This window comes from Amblyomma americanum, chromosome 4 (genome assembly GCF_052857255.1).
Source record: "Amblyomma americanum isolate KBUSLIRL-KWMA chromosome 4, ASM5285725v1, whole genome shotgun sequence".
Classification (NCBI taxonomy): domain Eukaryota; kingdom Metazoa; phylum Arthropoda; class Arachnida; order Ixodida; family Ixodidae; genus Amblyomma; species Amblyomma americanum.
In genome coordinates this window covers 116,048,878-116,068,251 of record NC_135500.1, presented here as the reverse complement: position 1 = coordinate 116,068,251, position 19,374 = coordinate 116,048,878, and the positions used below count along the sequence as shown (strand labels likewise).

Genomic DNA, 19,374 nt, shown 5'->3' with positions numbered 1-19,374 from the left:
TTTTATTCGTCCCTGTCATTTGCCAATAGCCCGTGAGAATCCTTAGTGTGCACTCTAGGGTGATTTAAAGCTCGGTTTTCCACGGCTGTAGTCCGAGCACAACCAGGCGATAACGCAATGCAGTTTGGCCTAACTTAATAGGCAGGAAACCCCAAACACTTACAGGTGGGTTGGCCGGTCGCCCTTTGGCCGCTGTGATCTTCGTCCTCAGCGCAGCTGGCTTGCCCAACGACACGCTTCGGGTAATGCTTGTCGTCAGCTCCGATGGCGCCTGTTCCTAAGGCAAATGAGTCGGGATATTAGGAATTACAATAACGTGCAGTGAGTACACACCCACCGCGAGAGCTGCGGAGAGGAAGCTCCCTTTGTTGTTTATGATAACATAAGTCTAGCAGCATTCATGTGGGTTAATTAGTTTCACGCATTATGGGCACAGCCGTACTGGTCACGTTGAGTGCGTCATTCGATTGTTTGTCAGTAGATAGTACGGCTATGAATATAAATAAAATACGATCAGCCTGAACCAAAGAGTGCGCACAAAAGCCAAAAGAGGATAACGATATCTATGCAGAAGAAGAAGAAAGCAAAGCAAATTTCTAGAACCCGTAGGAAGTGGCTCCATTGTGTGTCAAGAGTGATATTTTCAATTAGTTTAGGCACATCAGAACACGAAATTCAAGACCATCTGCGCGGAAAAGAAGCAAACATAGCTGTCCCCCCGTTTTTTTTTTTCCCTAGCGATGGGGTTGATTCCACAGCCAATGCAGATAATAATACCACACATGTGCGCAGGGCGCGTGCCGCAGACCCTCAGACATCTCGTAGAGTTTCTGGACTCCATGCAGTTGACACCTGTGTTCTGAAGCGGCTTGCCCCAACCAAGCTCCCGACATGCGACGACCAGCATGTTTCCCATCCCCCTCATCTCATCGACTTTTCTCACCCGCGGCTCTAAGCTGTGAAGTATAGCCAGGAGGTATCAATCTCTTGCTCACCGCTGCTAGCGGCCCCAAGAGGAGGCAGCTTTGTGTGCCCAAAGTGCGGATTGGCAGCCATTGCGACAGTCGATGATCGTGTTTTTGCGGAATTTCCAGGAGACAACTTCTTTCTTCCACTTAACAACTCGGCACCTTTATAGCTTTCTCGGGTTCTAATTGAAAGACTTGGATGATAATCGCGGCTGGTCGCTGTAACTGCTGCCGCGATACGACGGTAATCCTCGCCAAATTGCACACCGTCGTAAGTGAAGCTGCAATTCAAATGCCGGCATTTAATCTTTTTCCTCTCTGCGTTCTATATTTTCGCATCGATGTCTATTCGTTCTAAGCACTCGTGTTTACCGGTCTGCAAAATAAACAAAAAATCAAACCTAGGGGAACTACCCTACACGCGCCGTCCCTACATCGAGGGCGCGCCTCGGCTCGATGGTGTGGTGTTCAGCCCGCAAACGTACAGGTGTAAACAGGCTTATATGGTAGCGCTCAGGAGGTCCTCTGCAGAGCAAACAGAGCGAAATTTTACAGCCGGTACGGCGTTTCGCAGCCTGACCCCACGCTGAGGCTAAGCAGCACAGAAATAAAAGCAAGGAATAAACAGCACTTGCGCGCCATGATTGTTCAGGAGCATCCCACACCAGCGCTCTAAACAGGTCTTCTCACGAATGTTACATATAAGCGCGCTGCTTGCTCAACTGAGGTGTTCGCCACACGTAGATGCTACTGCGGTTCAGCTTCCTGGATTGAAATCCAAGCAAACGACGGCCGAGAGCGAAACAATGGCGATCCATTCTATCGCTTTCATCGTTATGCAGCGATTTCGCAAAGCCCTGCTCATCTTATCAATGCAACGCGACAATCGACAGTTTTAGCTGTGCTTACGCAAGTGCTTGCTTATGCAAAGCGCCACGGCGCTGCGTGCGTTACGCTGTCCGCTCCGAAGTATAGTTTTAGCTGCCGTGCCGTAGCGTCCCTCAAGCGCACGCGTAAAGCCCCTTCCCCGCGCGTAAACAGTAGCGCCATCTAGTGACAAGACGTGAAAGCACATTAAACGCTCGATTGAAGGAATTTTCATCCGTGATTTCTGATAACTATATGAGTGCATTGGAAGCCTTTTTTTGTTCCAAAAAGAAAAACCATGCAAACCAAAGAAAATGTAAGAACTGACTTAAATCTAGAAAACTGCTTCGCCAGATGACGTTGCTACGAGGAAAACACTCTGCATTTAGTTAGGCCTAGGAGCTTGATAATCACCAAACTATCTGGAAAACAGGGGCTAGTTATCGCTTATAATGCTACGTGTGGGCAAGACAAGGCGAAATAAAAGCGAACCGCTACCATTTGATCGAGCTATTGCGTCGGAGAATCCAGCGGCGACATGTATTTATTCCGAAGCGGGCGAGCTGGGCGCCGCCATCTTGTCAAAGTTAACGTACGCAAGCCACGCACGCGCCGCAACACTAGAGAGTTTTAGTTTCACGTACGTAGAGGGTTCACGTACGCAAACGTGAGAAGTCTACGTAGCGTGCACGCAGGTGGTTTGAAACCCTTATAGTTACACGTACGCGCCTAGCGCCATCTACTAAGAAACACAGACACTGGTTGTAGCCAAAATCATCCAAGACAAGTCATTAAGCGAAGCCATTCATAGCGAGACCGTTGCTATGACGACGACCAACGCTACTTCGTCAGGCTTAGCAGCTGAAAAATCGCCCTTCTGTCTGGAAAACAAAAGCTCTTTGTCGCTTTAAACCTTATGCGAGGGTAAGAATGGGCAAATCGAAGGCGAACACAGCAGTTTAGAACACCATATCGCCTCGAGGGATTAGCGACGAAGCTGTTATCGCCGTGAAGCGACGGGCAGGGTGCCGCCATGTTTGTCAAAGCTACGTACGCAAGCAACGCAGAGACCGCAACGTAAAAATCCGAATCTCACGTACGTACGTGAGACTCGCGCATACCCTTTGCGTTCTGCGCATGCGCACTGGTCACCCGTAAGCGCTCTACGTACGTGAAGCCTCTACGTACGTGAAACTAAAACTCTCTACTAAGTCCGCTGGCTAGCGTACGCACGCAAGACGCAGGGCTTGCGCTTGCGTTCCGCGTATACGCACTACCGTGCCCGCAAACTCCTTGCGTACGTTAAGCCGTTGCGTACGCACAGCTAAAACTGTCAATCCCGGGTAGGAAGACTCACCGCTGGCGATCTTGACTTCAGTAGAAACATCCTGGAGGTATGCGATCATAGTGCGCGGTCACCTTGCATGGCAGACGTTTGCAGACATAGATCGACGATCTCCAGTTTGTAACCGGTTTGTGTATTACGCATACTATGCAAAGCGTTTAGCGGAACCTATAGGTGCCTACCTTCAATAAAAAAAACATGAGTCAATCGTTCAATCAAGGAAGCCTGTTAATGCGCCTAAGCTGGTCACAGGCCGAGTCCTCTTTACGGTTGCCATTTTATCTCGACTGCGACGCCGCATCGGCACTTGCATTAACACAGGTGTTTACGGGATGAAACTCTGCCCCTTGTATGCATACTTTGGCCGGTGCCGGTCTCCGGCAGCGTTGCTGCAGTGTTCTGCTCACTTTTTGCGGTCAGGACACACAATTTTCCTTTCTGTTCGCGCAAAATAATTCCTTATTCGCAAATACCTTTAGAGAGAGAGTACCGGCAAAAAATACATTAAATTTAAAAAAAATTGCAAAGCCCACGAACAATTTAGCGCCAGTCTAGAGCCCGCATAACCAACTCTAGAGCTGAAGTGCAGTAATTATTCAATTGGTCGTCGCAGGGCGCGATAACCGTACTTAACTACGTTGTAAAAGAACGTCACTTCGATTGGACAGTTGCGCTTCTTGAAGAAGCGCTGCTCGAGCCGGTCGAGAAAACAGGCGCAGCGACGAAATTCGGTCGCGGGTTTCCTTGCTCAAGATTCCGGGATCCAAGCTCGGATAGCGATCAATGATCAATAGTCACGCTTCCTTGAAACCAGAGAGCCGCATGTAGTTCAGGCACATTCACGAGGAAGATATCGGTCACCCGGCCACTCGACAGCTGCGGCGCGTCTGCGGTGCTCCTTCCATAACTGTGGACTGCGTATATGCGCAGACCCCTTGATTTCTCAGCTCTACCAAACATCTGACCTTCATATAATGCTGCCAGGTTTAATCTTAGGGTGACCCGCGAATTCTTACGGCGAAGTGCACCGCGAACAATCGTAGGGCAGCCACCAAAGTTCGCTTCAGAGTTCAAGTTATGTATATAACCTAGTGCTATCTTGGGCCTTGAAATAAATGCTTGGGGCATGCGCTTCGTTTTTCGGTGGAGTCGTCGGCACCGAGACGGCATCTTTTTAATGTGGACGATGCGAAATCTGCGCTCGCGTCAGTGTCTCACGAGCTGGCGCAGGAGAACAGCACACTAATTTCGGCAGTGTTCTGTGCTGTGAAAAGCCGACACGAAAAAAGACACGACACAGAATAAGCGCGGGCTGTCAAGTGTAAGCTACAAGATACTCTAGTGCTGAATTTTGTAAACACGGCGCAGAGTCTGCAAAAGTAAACAACTTCCTAGCCCACTTTGCTGTCTTTCGAGCGCCAGTTCTGAGAAGGTACGACCACATTTGCGTAAAAAAGGCGACTTCTCCAAAGTGGTAAAAAGGATTCCCAAGTCTAGTGATGTGTATGCGTTGCTTGTAGAGGACTCCCAGGCTAGACAGAATTGTCATCTTTTAGGCGTATTGAGTGGCAGACGTCGCGCGACTGATTTCAGGCAATGAGTTACGGTTTCCAAAGCACTAGGAAAACGGGGGAGGCAGCGTAGCAAATCGACCTAAACCTGTCGCGCGGCCTCCGCGACTCGAGAATGTGAATCCACCTTTTCTCCGATATTTAAGACTGCATTTTCCAACTTTCCAAAAATTTCCAACTTTGTAAAGCCCAACTAGATGGACACGTCCTAGACGTACGGGCGGAGCGCCTACGGGCATGGGCATAACCTGGAGCCTGCCTGCGCATGAGCGAGGCTGAGAGTCGAACTCTTCCCTTGGGAGTGAAACAGGAACCACCTTTGCAGGCTGAGTGTTCGAAACTGGGTTCGTCCCCGAAAGGGCGCAGCGGGGTTTGCGGAGCCTCTTCCAAGCTGAATAAGCTGTCTCTCTCTTCCAAACCCACAAGGACGAGATTTGAAGGCGCAGGCTCCTATGCCAAGTCATGTAACCCTAGTAAGACGAGCACCAGTCTGGGCCATAGCTTGAGCCCATTTTGAGGAAACCTGTGGGTAACCGGTCGTCAGCGGGAGTCGAACCCGCCCCCTTCCGAAGCAGAGGCGGGTCGGAAAACCGGAAAAACCGGACTCTGCCAGGTCTGCAGTGATACTCTGAATCGCTTCTGACGAGGGATCGCTTAGTATTGAACTTGAGACGCTGGTTAGAGCGTACGAGCTTTGAGTCGAACTCTTCACTTGGGAGTGAAACACTAAACACATTTGCAGGCTGAGTGTTCGAAACTGGGTTTGCCCCCGGAAAGGCGCAGCAGGGTTTGCGGAGCCTCCTCCAAGCACACCCCTGAAGAAGCCGGGCGCCGGGCCAGGGGTAGCTTGTACCCATTTTTACCGGTGGCTGTCCGGCAGTGGGTTTCGAACCAACCACCTCCCGCAGCCGAAGCGGACGCCCAGACCACTAGGCCAGACCACTGGTCAGAAGGGGTTTGTTAGCGCAAGGTGCCATACAAGTCAGCTCATTCTAAACTCGTGAAACGAGTCATCATAAACCGATGCATGCAAAATGCTCTCGAAAAGTCATGCCCCCCCCCCCCCTTCTAGCAGCTTCAGCTTTCAAGTACAACTTAGAAGATTCCTCGAAGCAGGGTATCCTAAATATGTCAGGGTTTCAGTGGCTGAAAGCGTGTTTAAGAAGAAACTTCAAGAACAAGGAAGAGTTACAGATAAAACTCAAGGAAAGACAGCTGTCATCCCTTATATCCATGCTCTGCCGCACAATTTAAAGAAAATAGGCAAGAAGGCATACGTTCAGGTACTTTTTCAGCCCCAGGTAAACTAAGCGCCGTGTGCAAAAGAACCCTGCCCGCCGAACAACGTCCCCAAAATCTGCGGTGTAACATCTGCCACCGGAAAAGATTTGTTAAACGCACAGAGGGCATCGTGTACAGCATCCGGCTGTCCTGTGGGAAGCAGTATGTGGGAAAGTCCGGTAGCTGCCTCATGAAAGGCTTCGTGAACACAACATGAAGTCGTTAACGGGCAGCAATCTGGACATGCATTGCAAGGAGTGCAGGTGCATGCCAGTTCTGGATAAATGCGCCGTCGTTGCCAGAAGCAGAGATACACTGACAAGAAAAACCATTGAAGCTACGCAGATATGTATACTTTGCGTGATCTGTGTGTCAGCGAGCCTTCTATATTCTTATCGAAACGAGAATTGAGATTCATGGGTTTGTGATAGCCTTTATCCTCTTATGCTTAGTTTTTTCCTTTGATTTCTTCGGCTTCCCTGGTTTGGTGCATGCGCTCAGTCGTTTGGCTCAGGTCCCGGTCGACACGGTTTTGTGCTTTTCCTTTAGTCCGAAGTTAGCGCTCCTTCTGTGTGTTCTGTCTTCGTCCGTCGTCTTGTTTTCGCATTCCTTTTCTCATGGATCGATACCGAGTAGTCCAACTTTCCACCTCTGTACCTAAAACGTTACAGGTAATTGAATACTGGGAATCGATTACGTTATCTTCTAATTTTGAAATTTTACTCAATTACCTTGTTTTTTCAAACCGCAACGGCTCGCGTAATTCAAGAACTTTTATCTGTAACTGCTTACTAGTGATAAGTTACTTTTTCCAAAACAGAGTGTTAACGGCCGATAGAGGTTGGAGAAACTAAACCTGAAGGCAAACTTAGGTGGTAACGGAGATAATTCCGCCGTGACACAGCGACAACCTATCAGCTGCGTAAGAGCATCTTGTGTAATCAGTTCCGTACCACATCACACTCCATGCAATCACCGCCGCATTCTACGGCAATCCCCGTCTCGAGAAATATCATGTGGCTGCTCTGACTAGCCTCCGTCCTGTCTGATAACGCCGCAACTAACCTCTCACTATGCACCAAACTCGGATGCTTCCACACAATGCACGGAGCAACAATGAAGCAAGGCGCTTCGTTGGGGACTTTGACACTAGCATCGAGGTACTGCCCAACCACGACCTGTTGCGCAAGGTGTTCAAACGTTCTAATGCCGTCCTACGCTCCAGCGCATGCACTGAGAGGGGTGAGTGCAGCTTTCGAAAATCAATTCCTACGGAGAATTAACAACGAGTAACACAACATCAAGCACGCCGCAGTAGTTTATTGTATCCTGAATAAATTGATGTAATGGCAACAAAGATTGGAAGGAGAACAATACAATAGTTATCGATAATTTTTCTGTCATCGTTCAGTTATTTTTCTTAGAATGATGATGATGATGATGGATTTTTATGGCACAATGGCATCTAAGGCCAAAGAGCGCCATGGCACAAGGTTTTTTCGACTAATCAATGTGGGGTCAAAAACCCATTTCCCAAGCATTTCACCCTAAAGAAGCCGAGCACCAGGCAGGGGAAATCTTGTACCCATTGTATCACCGGTGGGTACCCGGCGGCACTGGAGATCGAACCCCGAACCTCCCGTATGCGAAGCGGACGCTCAACCACTTGGCCACCGCTGCAGTTTTTCTGGGGATGTAACTGATCACTGTAATCAGTTACGTTTCAGAATGCAACTGGTTACTTATTTTTTGTGACGTGTACCACGACTGCTCTGGAGCCTCAAACCAGAGCTGCGTGTTCATTACACACGGCAAAAAGCTGCTTGTCGTAGCATGCAATTATGAGCAGCGGGACGACCGCACATGCGGCTGGTATTTAAACTTCGGCCAGCCCGTGACACCACTGTGGGTAGCCCCGCTAACGCTGTCGGTTTCGAAAGGAAAAACGTGCAGCCTTACTTAAAGGGAGAATAGGAGCAGGCTGGAGCGACGTTTGGAGCTCTGCTAGTGTTCTCGAAACACTCCCGCATGAACATGCGTGACCAAAATGCCAGCTGAAGTTCATTGCGTTACGCGATAGCATAAAAAAAACCGTTCAGCCATTTTGCGTTAACTCATGTTGCACATCGCGAAATTAATTAAATAAACAAGAACTGCATAGCCAAAGCGTAATTTGATCCCACGCCAATACGAGCAGATTCGATCAGCTAGTCAGTGCTTGAGACAAATATGTATACGCCACTGCAACAGGCAAAAGGCCCGCTTGTGAAACAGCCGGTCTCTGGCCATGTGATCTGGTTGTCGCGGTCTTCATCCACTTATCGCGGTCTCGCCACTGACGACGCCGTCCAAACACCACCCCGGATTACCTTTACTATTGGTAACCGGGCTTGAGATTGAAGATCTCACCTTTTTTTTTTAACGGATCCAAATCTAACCATTGATCTTCCGTTACAAAGAGAATGACGCCAATATCGTCCCTATTAAGATGCCTCCACCCCTTAAACGAACTGACCCAACAAACTAAGGATGCGTTCCGATACTCCGAAGTAGACATCTAAATAAACGAATCACTGTCTAGCTGGACCGCCGTCATCTTGAGACGCGTTCCATTTGCGCGCGATCCAGGCAGCGAGGACATCAATGTAGGCAGGCTTCCTGTCTAAACATGGTCGGGCACTATGGGGATCAGATTGCCGAGCCATTGGGCGCCTAAGTACGGAGAGGCACACTCTATCAAGCGTGAGTGATAGCGTTAAGTTAATTACGTGAACTGGCGGCTGATTCCGCAACATTCGTGGACGTGCTTCTCCGGCTGTGCATATTCGTGAATTGTGGAGAAGGGAATCATGCACTGTAAAAAAATTCCGTACCTATAACGTAGACTATGTACGTTTTAAATACAGAACCACTTCTGCTTTCAATGAAACGTAGGGAATGACCGTATATTCAGTCCAGTATTGAAGGAAACGTCCGTGTTCCTCTGTAGTCGTTGCAGGAAAAAATACTAAACATTCAATTTAAGGGATCAAAACTTAACACGACAGGACGGTTGACCCCGTCGACTATGTGTTGCACCAAATGCACTAATAACTTGCTTAAAGGCAGCAAGAACAGAAGATGCTTATGATGTGATGCCACTTTTACACGATGAACTGCTGGCCCGCGGACTATAGGCATCACATGACATCCGATTTTTTATTTGTCTGGTTTACTCTTAGCCAACAATGTCCGCAAACTAGCATGGCAAACGACTGTGAGCATGTCTAATGTGATTAACACAATGAAGAGCCGAGGAAGGGTGATAACGCATTACGTTGCTTCAAGGTTGAGTGATTGGTACAAATTGTGAGCAACGTTAAATAACAAAGGCCTTAATTTGCTATAATGTTAAAAGCTGACTTGATGAAAATATTTTTCGCTACATTGCTAGCCACATGATAGAGTAACATTTAATAAAAATGTTACTGCAACATTTGCTTCCTGTGAGAAATGCTGCGTAATGAGGTCAACTGTTAGAAAACATTTAGACACAGACAATGGTTGGACAACTTCTCCAAAGTGGAACTGAACACCAGCTGAAAGTACATTGCAAACTTGATGAAAGTGCACAATTTGAAAGCCGAATTTCCATCTGCCATTTGGTAAGGAAATAAACAACTGAGTAAACCAAAAGCATGGGCAAACAAATCTGTGAATGCAGTGCAATGTAGCAGTTACATCTTTGCTACACAACCATTAATCAAAAACACCAACTCCTTCATGGATAACAAAAGCACCGACACAACAACATATTGCTCAATGCAATGTTTAATTTAGTAGATACCTATTGCCGCCCATTCATGCCTGCTCTTCCTGCAGATAAATGAAATGCCACCAAAAAGCAGCGAGCAGCCATAATTGCTGCAGTGACAAGGAGGATGTGCACCATCGATGCTGTTCCCCCATCCTGAGTAGGAAATAATAGCAGTTTTTTCTGGAAATACTCTGAAAGCACGAATTTTCTATCCATCGTTTACTTAGCTTGCACTGACATGACCCATTGTGTACTCGGTACCTTTGACAAACAAGGGGACAGCCGATAGGCACACAAAACTGTAGAACCTTGCTAACTTGAAAAAAAAAATGCACAGAAAGAAAAAGCTGACAAAAAAATGAGGAATTCCTTATTTGCACTTTTTATACAATACTAAGAATGTGGCTAAGATATGGCATGAACATTGTTTTTTTCTGTTCACTTAAACAGAAAGAAAAAGCTGACAAAAAAATGAGGAATTCCTTATTTGCACTTTTTATACAATACTAAGAATGTGGCTAAGATATGGCATGAACATTGTTTTTTTCTGTTCACTTAGAAACTTTCCAGCCTATGCTAGCATATTACTGTGATGTAAATAATGAAGCATGCCAGCACTGTACAATATGCTGTAACACTTATGAAATACTCCCCTTCAAGGCTACCGCATGCCTCTTACATGCGGTAAAGTTTAAATCTGCCAAACTAGCTAGTCTGCAAGATGAGACGCCAAGCCTCTGACATCTGGCGATGTGTACCTCCCATGTAATTAGAGTGATTGGAGATGCTCCTTTTTGATGGCATTTCAGTTGCTGGGTGTGGAAGGACCAGATATGAAGGGCAACAACTAGACACCAACTTTTTAAGCAACATCACAATAAGCAATGTGCCTTAGCTTTCCTTCTGTCCAAAAAGGAGTTTCATTTTCTATGTTCTGTGTACACACAACTGCTTGCATGTGCACATTTTGGCTTGCTGGGAGGTGCTTTCCTCTGTTAAACTACAGTTTTAACTCTGGCCTCAGTCTTCTGCGCCTTCTTAATTTTTTGCTAGCGTTCACCTTAAGTCGCGTACAAACTCACGCAGATCTCCACTTTTCTACGTTTCCAGCTGTCACATCTTCTCTGCCTTCGTCATGTCCACCACTGCATCCAATGCCTTCAAGTCTGCTGTGTATAATCATTTTAATTAATCTGCCTACACATGTATTTATGTTAGTTGCTCTCCTCTCTTCGATGCCAATTGGCCCTGAGAGTAAATAAGTGAAATGGTAGTCTAATCTAGGTCTGAGCAATCACGCATTATGTTGAGTTTATTTTACCACATTGGCCAGTAGAGAGTGGAAGGGAAAAAAAGCTGCTAAGTGGAGCTCGACATGCCTCTCGACCCCTACACTGGAAAGCAGCAGACACCAAGGCATACGTAATCACTAACGACAACAGAACATGACAAGTGTGAAGTAATTCAGTAACGTTCGTTGCATTTACCACAGTGCATACTCGCTGCTCAGTAATTTATTACCTCATTAGACATTCTTCAAAGAGAGTGTACAATTATGTGTTTTGTTTGAACATGGCACCACAGTACAATGACTATCATTAACCTTGTGCCAACACAACATAAAATAAACTTCTGCCCAGTAAATGCATTGCTTACAGTGCCACCACGGCACCTGTTTAGAAAATAAGCTCAAAATATTAGTGACATTAAATTTGAGCAGACGGTAATTCCCCTACCCCCTCCCTAAAAAAATGAAAAAGGGTGCTCTTCCGACGGTACGTTTGTACGCTGTAATATTTGCGAGTCCAACTACGTGTGAAATTCAGATATAGATAATTAACGCCAAAGCATTCGGTTGAATGTGAGGCGCCAGGGCGCGGGCAAACAGTAATCGTCTTCAGGTATCCACTGGTGCCACGCCCTGAGGGCCACTGCTCGGCGAATACCATTCATGGCCACGTTCACATCCAACAAGCTTGTCACAAACATCACACAGGTGATGATGCAGCAGCAGTTCATCATTGCTGTTGGCCAGTGCTGAATTTTTTGGCGTGGTAAACGGAATCAGCCACCGAAACGCGCGTCGACTGTTACTCGCCAGATTCTTGCAGTCCCACGAGGGAGAGCAGCTTTTCCGTCGGCTTCAAGTCTCCTCTTTCGTGCAGGGCCACTGGCATTGTAACGCACATTCTGCATGATCGTTTTACTACGCACCGATGCCGCACGGGACAGCGAGCTGTTGTATGTACACTCCAATGCAGCGTTCCGGCCACACACATACACACACACACATACTAAAGACACGCAACGCGCAGGACGCACGCAGCGAACACGGAAGAACAAAAACCCATTCCAAAGCGCCTGTTCATTCAACTCCACACTGCGCTAACTGCGCACATGTTTCCGACTGCGGGCTCGGCTAGCGCTTCGACTTCGCCATGGCTAGCCATGGCCAAGCTGCGCTGCCGCTGGTGGTAATAACGTTCATGCAACGAAAAGAAAAAACAATATATCAAACGATTCAGGTTGTCAGCTAAAAAAGCTACCGTAAAATTAAATACATCTTATATGTTTTTGCCGTTGTGCGCCTTTGCGACATCAGCGACGTGAGCTTGAGCGCGAATACGCGAATGGCGCTATGAATTTCCCGTGTTTCTCCGTAAATTGCAAATGGCGCGGCTGCGCCGCTAACTTTTAGGCATGCTTGCAGAGGTAGTCGGTGCGAACAGTTGGAAGTTCAATCGACTGGAATTGCTCAAGGAAAGTCAACGGCACTGCATTTTTATTGTTTCTGTGCATTGCGAGTGACTTTGGCGGCAGCCACTCGGCAACGTCTCCGGTTTGGCGAACTTGTGAGAAGGTGAGCCTTTTTTTCTCAAATTTTGAAAGCGGTTTTTTGTTTGTATTGTAACCCTGCGTCTCGTCGCATGTTATGTTCACGATAACATCAGTACAACGTGCATGCGCTTTCTGTCTCTATTTAGAGTAATATTGGTCGATCAGCGTAAACTTTTGGATTCAATTAAGCACGAACTGTCCATGTTGGTACTGCGTGTCGAATGTGTTTTGAAATGATTCTGAGCGGGAGATGGTGTTCTGATAATTTGTGTACTACCAGATATAGTCTAGACATTTGAAACCATTTATCACACTGAAACAAAGTTGGAAAACTGTTTTGTGTTCATGCATCTGCTGTCCTTAAACTTGACTTTTTGGCAATCATTCGCATGGCTCCTTTGGATCTGGAAAATTGACTATTGTTGCCAGGGGTGCCTGGTAGCAGAGCTCCTGGGGACGCCCAGTGGGTCATTTGTTTGTCCAAGTGCCCAGTACCAAAGGTACCATTCCTGACATTTTTTTCCCAGTCCGTTAACCTCATATTCCTTGCAAAGATTACAGTATGTAATCAGGTAGTAAAAAAATTGGTAACTTCTGCATATTTCAGAACAGTTCAGAGAAATGCACATGCAGCATCAGTATTCTCTCGGTAGAATTTCTGAGACCTGGATTCATTTCTTCTAGGACTGTGGCAAGCAGTAGGTCAACTGTACATAAATTTATTTTCCTCTGGTGCAAAGTAAAGAGTGCAAACGTCATAAGACAAGTCTCTAGTCTGTTTCATTCTCACTGCATTTGGCCAAAGCATAATATGAAATGCTGTATGTTTTATGCCCTAGTTTCCTTTACTTTGAGCAGTAGATATTGACAGTGAATAGCAAGGCAACTCCACTCGCTGACGGTATTGCCTTCGGCAGCAAAACAGGGAATACCTTACCCCATGTGTTATCTCGACAGACTGAAAACTGCGATGGACAGCTGCGTCCACAGCTGCTATCACCTCCCAAGTGCATGCGCTCGTAAGACGCATAACTCTGGATTGCCATTAACATAGCCTTGCTCATTGCAGTTGCCGATAAACACCTCATAAGTGGTACTATTATGCACTCTTTTCTTTGGCACTATGTATGAGCTTCTGTTTTCGCGCTTTCTAGAAATAATGCATGCAGTTTTGAACTGCGAAAAGAGAATTTACGTTTAACTAGATTGTCATGTCAGTATGTTACAGCCAAATTGTACATTGATGTCAGTGCTGGTGGTTTCTTTTCATTATTTTAGGAGAATGTTATAATTTTACCTATAGCAAATAATAGCCCTCACTAATTAGCTGATTTTGTCATGTCCAGTATTCTGATATGCTAAGCCACCAAAGCATGATTCAGAATGTTGTCAGAACAAAAGGCACTGAGTCTTTCGTGTCAGTAAGAAATGTGCTTTATACCCCTGTCACATGGCATTCCTCGAAGGCCTTTCCAGCAAAGGCACCATTTTTCACCAAAGCAGCGAAAGCTTAAAGGAGCAGCGATGCAGCTACACGGTGCAGCCCAAAGGTGAAAGTCGTTCAGGCTTAGCACCCGCTGCTATACTCGAGGTGGCTGAAGTGAGTGTTCTAAAATTAAAGTGGTGTATTCTGTTCATTCGTTGAGCTTTGACAATTTTTTATTCTGATTGCTTCCTTAAAAGTACTGCAACAGCTACTCTCATCAGCAGGAGCAGGTTTTGTACGTGTATTGCCTTGGCCTCCATGGGCGCTCGGTGTTGCCGCAACACGGGGCCGAGGGCTCGTCAAGCCTTGCTGGCTTTTTTCCTCGGCCCTTTTCATCGTTGTAATGAATAAATCTCTATTATTATTATTATTATTATTACTTTCACTGTCTTGAAATTTGAACATAAAACATAAACACCCGTACAAAAACCAAAGCCAGACACACCTTTCGTATTTGAAAAAAATGTTTTCAAACATTATTAGCTTATGTATTTTTTTTTATTGCTTTTACTTTTTGACTTTGGATGGTACTGCGATCACAGCTTCTCGAATGCCGCGTCTTCGGGCTCCGAAGGTCTCGGTTGAGCGCCTTCGCCTCCAAGGCCCTTGGCGACAAAGGCGCAACATTTGTACCGGGTAGCTGCACTCCTTACGCCTTTGGATATGATTCTCAAAGGCCTTTGCGGTGCCCGTGTGACAGGGGTATTAGTGTGGTATGGCTGCTTGAACACCTGTCCCTGGTATCTCACAAACTGAACAAACTGAATAAGGAAGGGAAAAGCCTCAGGGTGCTTGCCGACATTTCGACAAGAGGACTTGTCTTTGTCTGGCAAAGTGTTCATCATTGGTGGGGTTTAAATAAGGTTTTCACTTCGAGGCGAAAGGCCTGTTGTGTGGGACGAGGGTGCGATATGGGAAGGGCGTTACGATGGGGAGCATGAACCTTGACCAGGCATGATAGCTGCTAAAGAAGATTAACCGGTTGACCTGCAAAACTGTGAAAACAAAAAAGCCCAATTCAGTAGAAACGAATCTCGGGGTATGGAGTGTGGATAGTGGGCTTGAATGGTTTTATGTCCAGCCACAACAGGTGGCTTGGTATGGCTGGCTGCCTTTTCCTGAAAAATTAGGATAAAGGAATTAAGGAGCATGGCAGAATAAAATACCAGGGGGGGTGGGGGGGGCAAAATAATTTGAAGTAAAAAGAGAAAATGAGGGCAGGTTCGGAGAAAAGGCAAAAAGAAGGGGAAGGGGGAGGAGTATGGCAGCCAAGGTTCCGAGAAGTGATGTCAGGAGGTGCAGGGCGTAAGGTTAAAGTATAACGATAAATTAAAGAAAGCAGGAAAGGAGGGGGAAAATGTGGGTTGGGAAACTTCTGACCATGTGCAAGGCCTTTTCAAATAATTATGCCAATTCCGGAATGTACAGAGCTGGCCACATTTAGTGCAAACATGAGAGCGCATGGCCGCACTCTTTAGAGGTCCACTGTGTGCGGCGCAGCCACTCATCGCTGCAAAATGGCGCAAGAGGAGATGCACCTGGATGTGGTGCTTCGTGTCATGTTACACTTCGATGTGTGGCAATGTCAGACACAGTGGCCCAAAGAGCACAGCCATGTGCTCGCGTGTTCGCACTAAGAGTGGACAACCCTGTACTTGATTCTAAGTTTCCTCTGTATATGTTGACCCCAGACGAAAACAAGTTGTCTTGTCGAAACGGCAAGCACCCTGAGATTTTTCCTTCCCTTGTTCACTTTTTGAGTGTCAAGAAACCATCTGCCTACTCTCTCTGTACCATGGACTCCACATCTTGTACGGTTATCTTTGTATGTATACACCAGTGATAAATCATGAAGGAAATCAAGGGATTTGTATTTGTATTGCTTAACACTTACTTTAAAGCTATATCATGAGGGTATAGTTGAAAATGTGCTACGGGGGCTTGGTTGTGTGTCGTGACTGGTTTCTCTTTATCAGAGCTACTTGACAGCCACCATGAAACGCAGGCTTTTGAAAAGTCGTTCCTCATATAAAAGAGCGTTTCCACTGTTACAATGGAAATGTTATTTGCTAAAAACTTCAATCATTGCAGTTCAGGGATTGATATTTTTCAAATAACTAACCTGAAATTCAAAACCTGCAGAAGGAACTATGTAACTTTTTTCCTGCCTTAAAAACCCAGTACTTATTTGCCAATTTCAGCAAGCAGAGGTCTGTTTCATGGCACATACTTTCCACTACCTTGCATGAAAATTGTGCAGTACAGGCCCACCATAAAACTAGGGGCATAGTATACTGCTTGTATGCAACTACTTTGGCGTTAGACCATGCATAGCATGGTCTTAAAGTTATTCTTTTCATTTGCAACTGGTTCATAAAAGGCCTATTCTGGCAAAAGGCATTTAGCAAAATTATCTTCCTCTGAATGCTTCTAAGGATAACTTTAGTTCATTCAGGAAAATATATATTGACAATATCTCTTAAAGGCATAATTGTCCATATTAGCTCTTGTTACCTCACAGTATTTAGTTTTGTGCCTCCAGCATCACTGACTTGCATCATATGTTAAATAAAGTAGTAAAAAGCTCGCTGTTAGTTTAAACCACAACTCATGATGGGGCTGTGCACTTTTTGTTGTGTTACATGAAATATACTTATGTATGAAACAATTTCTTTCAGCTGCACCTCACATGATTCAAATTCCATCAGAAGAAAGGCTGCAACACAACATTGCTCACCATCTGTTGCTTTCCCAGCACATAACATGCCATAACAGCACATAGCGGGTAAGATGTGAACAAAAACAGTGCATGTATATGTTCCACACATGCATTTTGTGTACTACCAACACTATGATATGATTAACTATGTCATGTAAGAGAGAGCACACAAATCATTTTTTGTATATATTGCAGCATGGTTATTTCAAGTTTTAAACTGGCCATTGAAACGACCCATTGTATCACCGCTGGTTACCCGATGGCACTGGGGATCGAACTCCACACCTACCGCTTGCGAGGCAGATGCTCGGACCACTAGGCCACTCCTGCGGACCCCCACTGATGTTGCTTACACCAGGCGCTGTTAAAGCCCCGGTATGTATGTTAAATGCATTTTAGAAAACCATTCACTTCCAAAGTACCATTTCATCTTTACAGCAAAACCACAGTTCGCCTAGCTAGACAAACCTGCTGCATACAAGCCAGCAGAATGGTTGCACATACATGCTTCGTTAGGAAAACATAAAAATCAAGCAGAGCCTGCCCTTCATGGTGCATTATACCCTGATTTTGAGCAATGATCAAGATAGGCAGATGGTCATTTCATTGAACACTTGCATGATACATTCGTAGAATCGAAAAGACAAGTACTATTGCAAAATCTTCAAACAGTGTTTATTCTCAGAGAAAACATATCATGAAAAAAGTGTTGGATTAGTTATGGTGCACCTTGTATGGGGAAAGGGGCTCCCACTTTGTGAAAGGCTTAATTTTGGAATAACGGCAGCGTTTAAACTAGTTGGGTTACCATGTTTAGATAGTGGATGTGCTCAAAAAGACACTGGAAGTAAGCGCACTGTGTGGAAATCTCTTTCTGTATCCTTGTCTTTTCGAGCGCTTTCACGATCTGAACTTAATTTTGCAAGAGAGCAAGGAAAACAAATATTTAAATTCTGATAATTAAGGATAAAAGATCATGTTTCATTGTGTTGCTTAAAGTGTACATTGTATCACTATTGCTGTATTGCAGCACTTCTGTCGTGGCCTTACATTGCAGCCTCTTGACTTTTGTTTATATAATAGGCAGTCCTTTTTTTCATTCGATTGCAACACTTTAGGAGTTACTACAGAGTTGCGTGGTAGCGAACTCTCAGATTAACGGTTTGCATTATTACGCCCGCATAACTTGCTAAGTGTTTCACTGCAGTCTTGTTACTAGAACAGCCTCTTGAAAGTATTCAGCCTGGTGGTCATTGAGGGTTACTGTTCACATATCAAAATGCCGGATCAGCTGTATACTCTTTACAGCTACCAGAACTATGGTACATTTCATGACATGCTGGCTGAAGAGTGCTGGAGCACCAGACTGGGGATTTGGATGAAACAATTTTCAAATGTGTGCTCGGTATCACGCTGTTTTGTTCCAGTTGTGGAGAGGTTTTCTTTTCATATTTGTTCTGTCAAACATTTAAATTTTGGGCAATATGTTGTTGCCTTTATCTTGTGTTCTCTTTGTTGTTGAGGTTTAGTATTTTTGGCACAAGCACTCCACTCTATTACTTTTCAGTATAATTTAAAATTTGTAGGGCACGTCATGAAGAATAATACTTCTACTTGAATAATCTGCATGTGTTTATGTTCTCATTGTTGATATAAAAACTTAGTTGAGACAGCTTGTATTTTAGCTCTGGCTAGAATTTTTAGGAGAGCCTCAGTAACATAATCACATGACCAACACAAACTTGGTATTATTGTTTGTGCAATGAAAAACAGTTTTAAAATAGTTATTAACAGCTGTCAGTGTAGGACTGGCCTAAAATGTTTTGTGCTCTATGTAGCTCTTCTCTGAGGCAGGATTAATTCATCTGCACCTGCAGCCTGATACCGCCAAGATACCAATTCTTGGGTGAACTTATGATTTTTTTTCACTGAGCAAACTTGCATCATCTTGAAGCATGGAACTTGAGCTGATTCTTAACAGCTCTAGTGTAGCGAATTTCATTATCCTCATTGCTTAGTTTACATTCACCTCAGGACAATGGCCTTTTCCAGTTTAATTATCTGTCTTGCACCAGCTACATGCCACACTATCAGAAATCACCTAATCTTATCTAGTGAGCTTATAATCAGCTATCTCCTGCTATATTTTCCTTAGGGTGAAATTCATTTTGTTGCGATACAATGCACAAGCTGTTTCCTGGCGTGGTGCTCAGCTTATCTGGAATGAAATGCTTGGGAAATGGGTCTCTGATTTCACCTTGAGTAGATGAAATTAACTTGTGCTAAGGCACTCTTTGGCCACAGATGCCCTTGTGCCATTAAAATCCATCAAATTCATTATGTTACCCTAAGATGCCATTGGTGATTCATTCTCTGCATTGTATGCCCTGGCCAGATCCATTTTCTTCTTTTAATTTCTGCCAGAATATTAACAACTTCCTTGTTCATCCCTGTTATGGTTTCACTCAGTCAGTTGTTCTATTAATAATTATAATCACTTTAT

The 19,374-nt window shown here is 45.2% G+C and overlaps 1 protein-coding gene and 1 long non-coding RNA gene across 2 annotated transcripts in view; one reads left to right on the top strand and one right to left on the bottom strand.

The window, feature by feature from the left end:
- The window catches only part of LOC144128265 (histone-lysine N-methyltransferase PRDM9-like), a 68,113-nt gene that overhangs the window by 38,467 nt on the left and 10,272 nt on the right, over positions 1 to 19,374 (bottom strand). Inside the window, exon 2 of the mRNA XM_077661538.1 lies at positions 164 to 277. Coding sequence (XP_077517664.1) covers positions 164 to 277 — 114 coding nt within the window. The remainder of the gene's footprint in view (positions 1 to 163; positions 278 to 19,374) is intronic.
- LOC144130319 (uncharacterized) lies at positions 12,539 to 16,931 on the top strand. Its single transcript, XR_013314068.1, has 3 exons — positions 12,539 to 12,688; positions 13,096 to 13,166; positions 16,831 to 16,931. It is a non-coding gene; the product is annotated as an uncharacterized LOC144130319 (long non-coding RNA).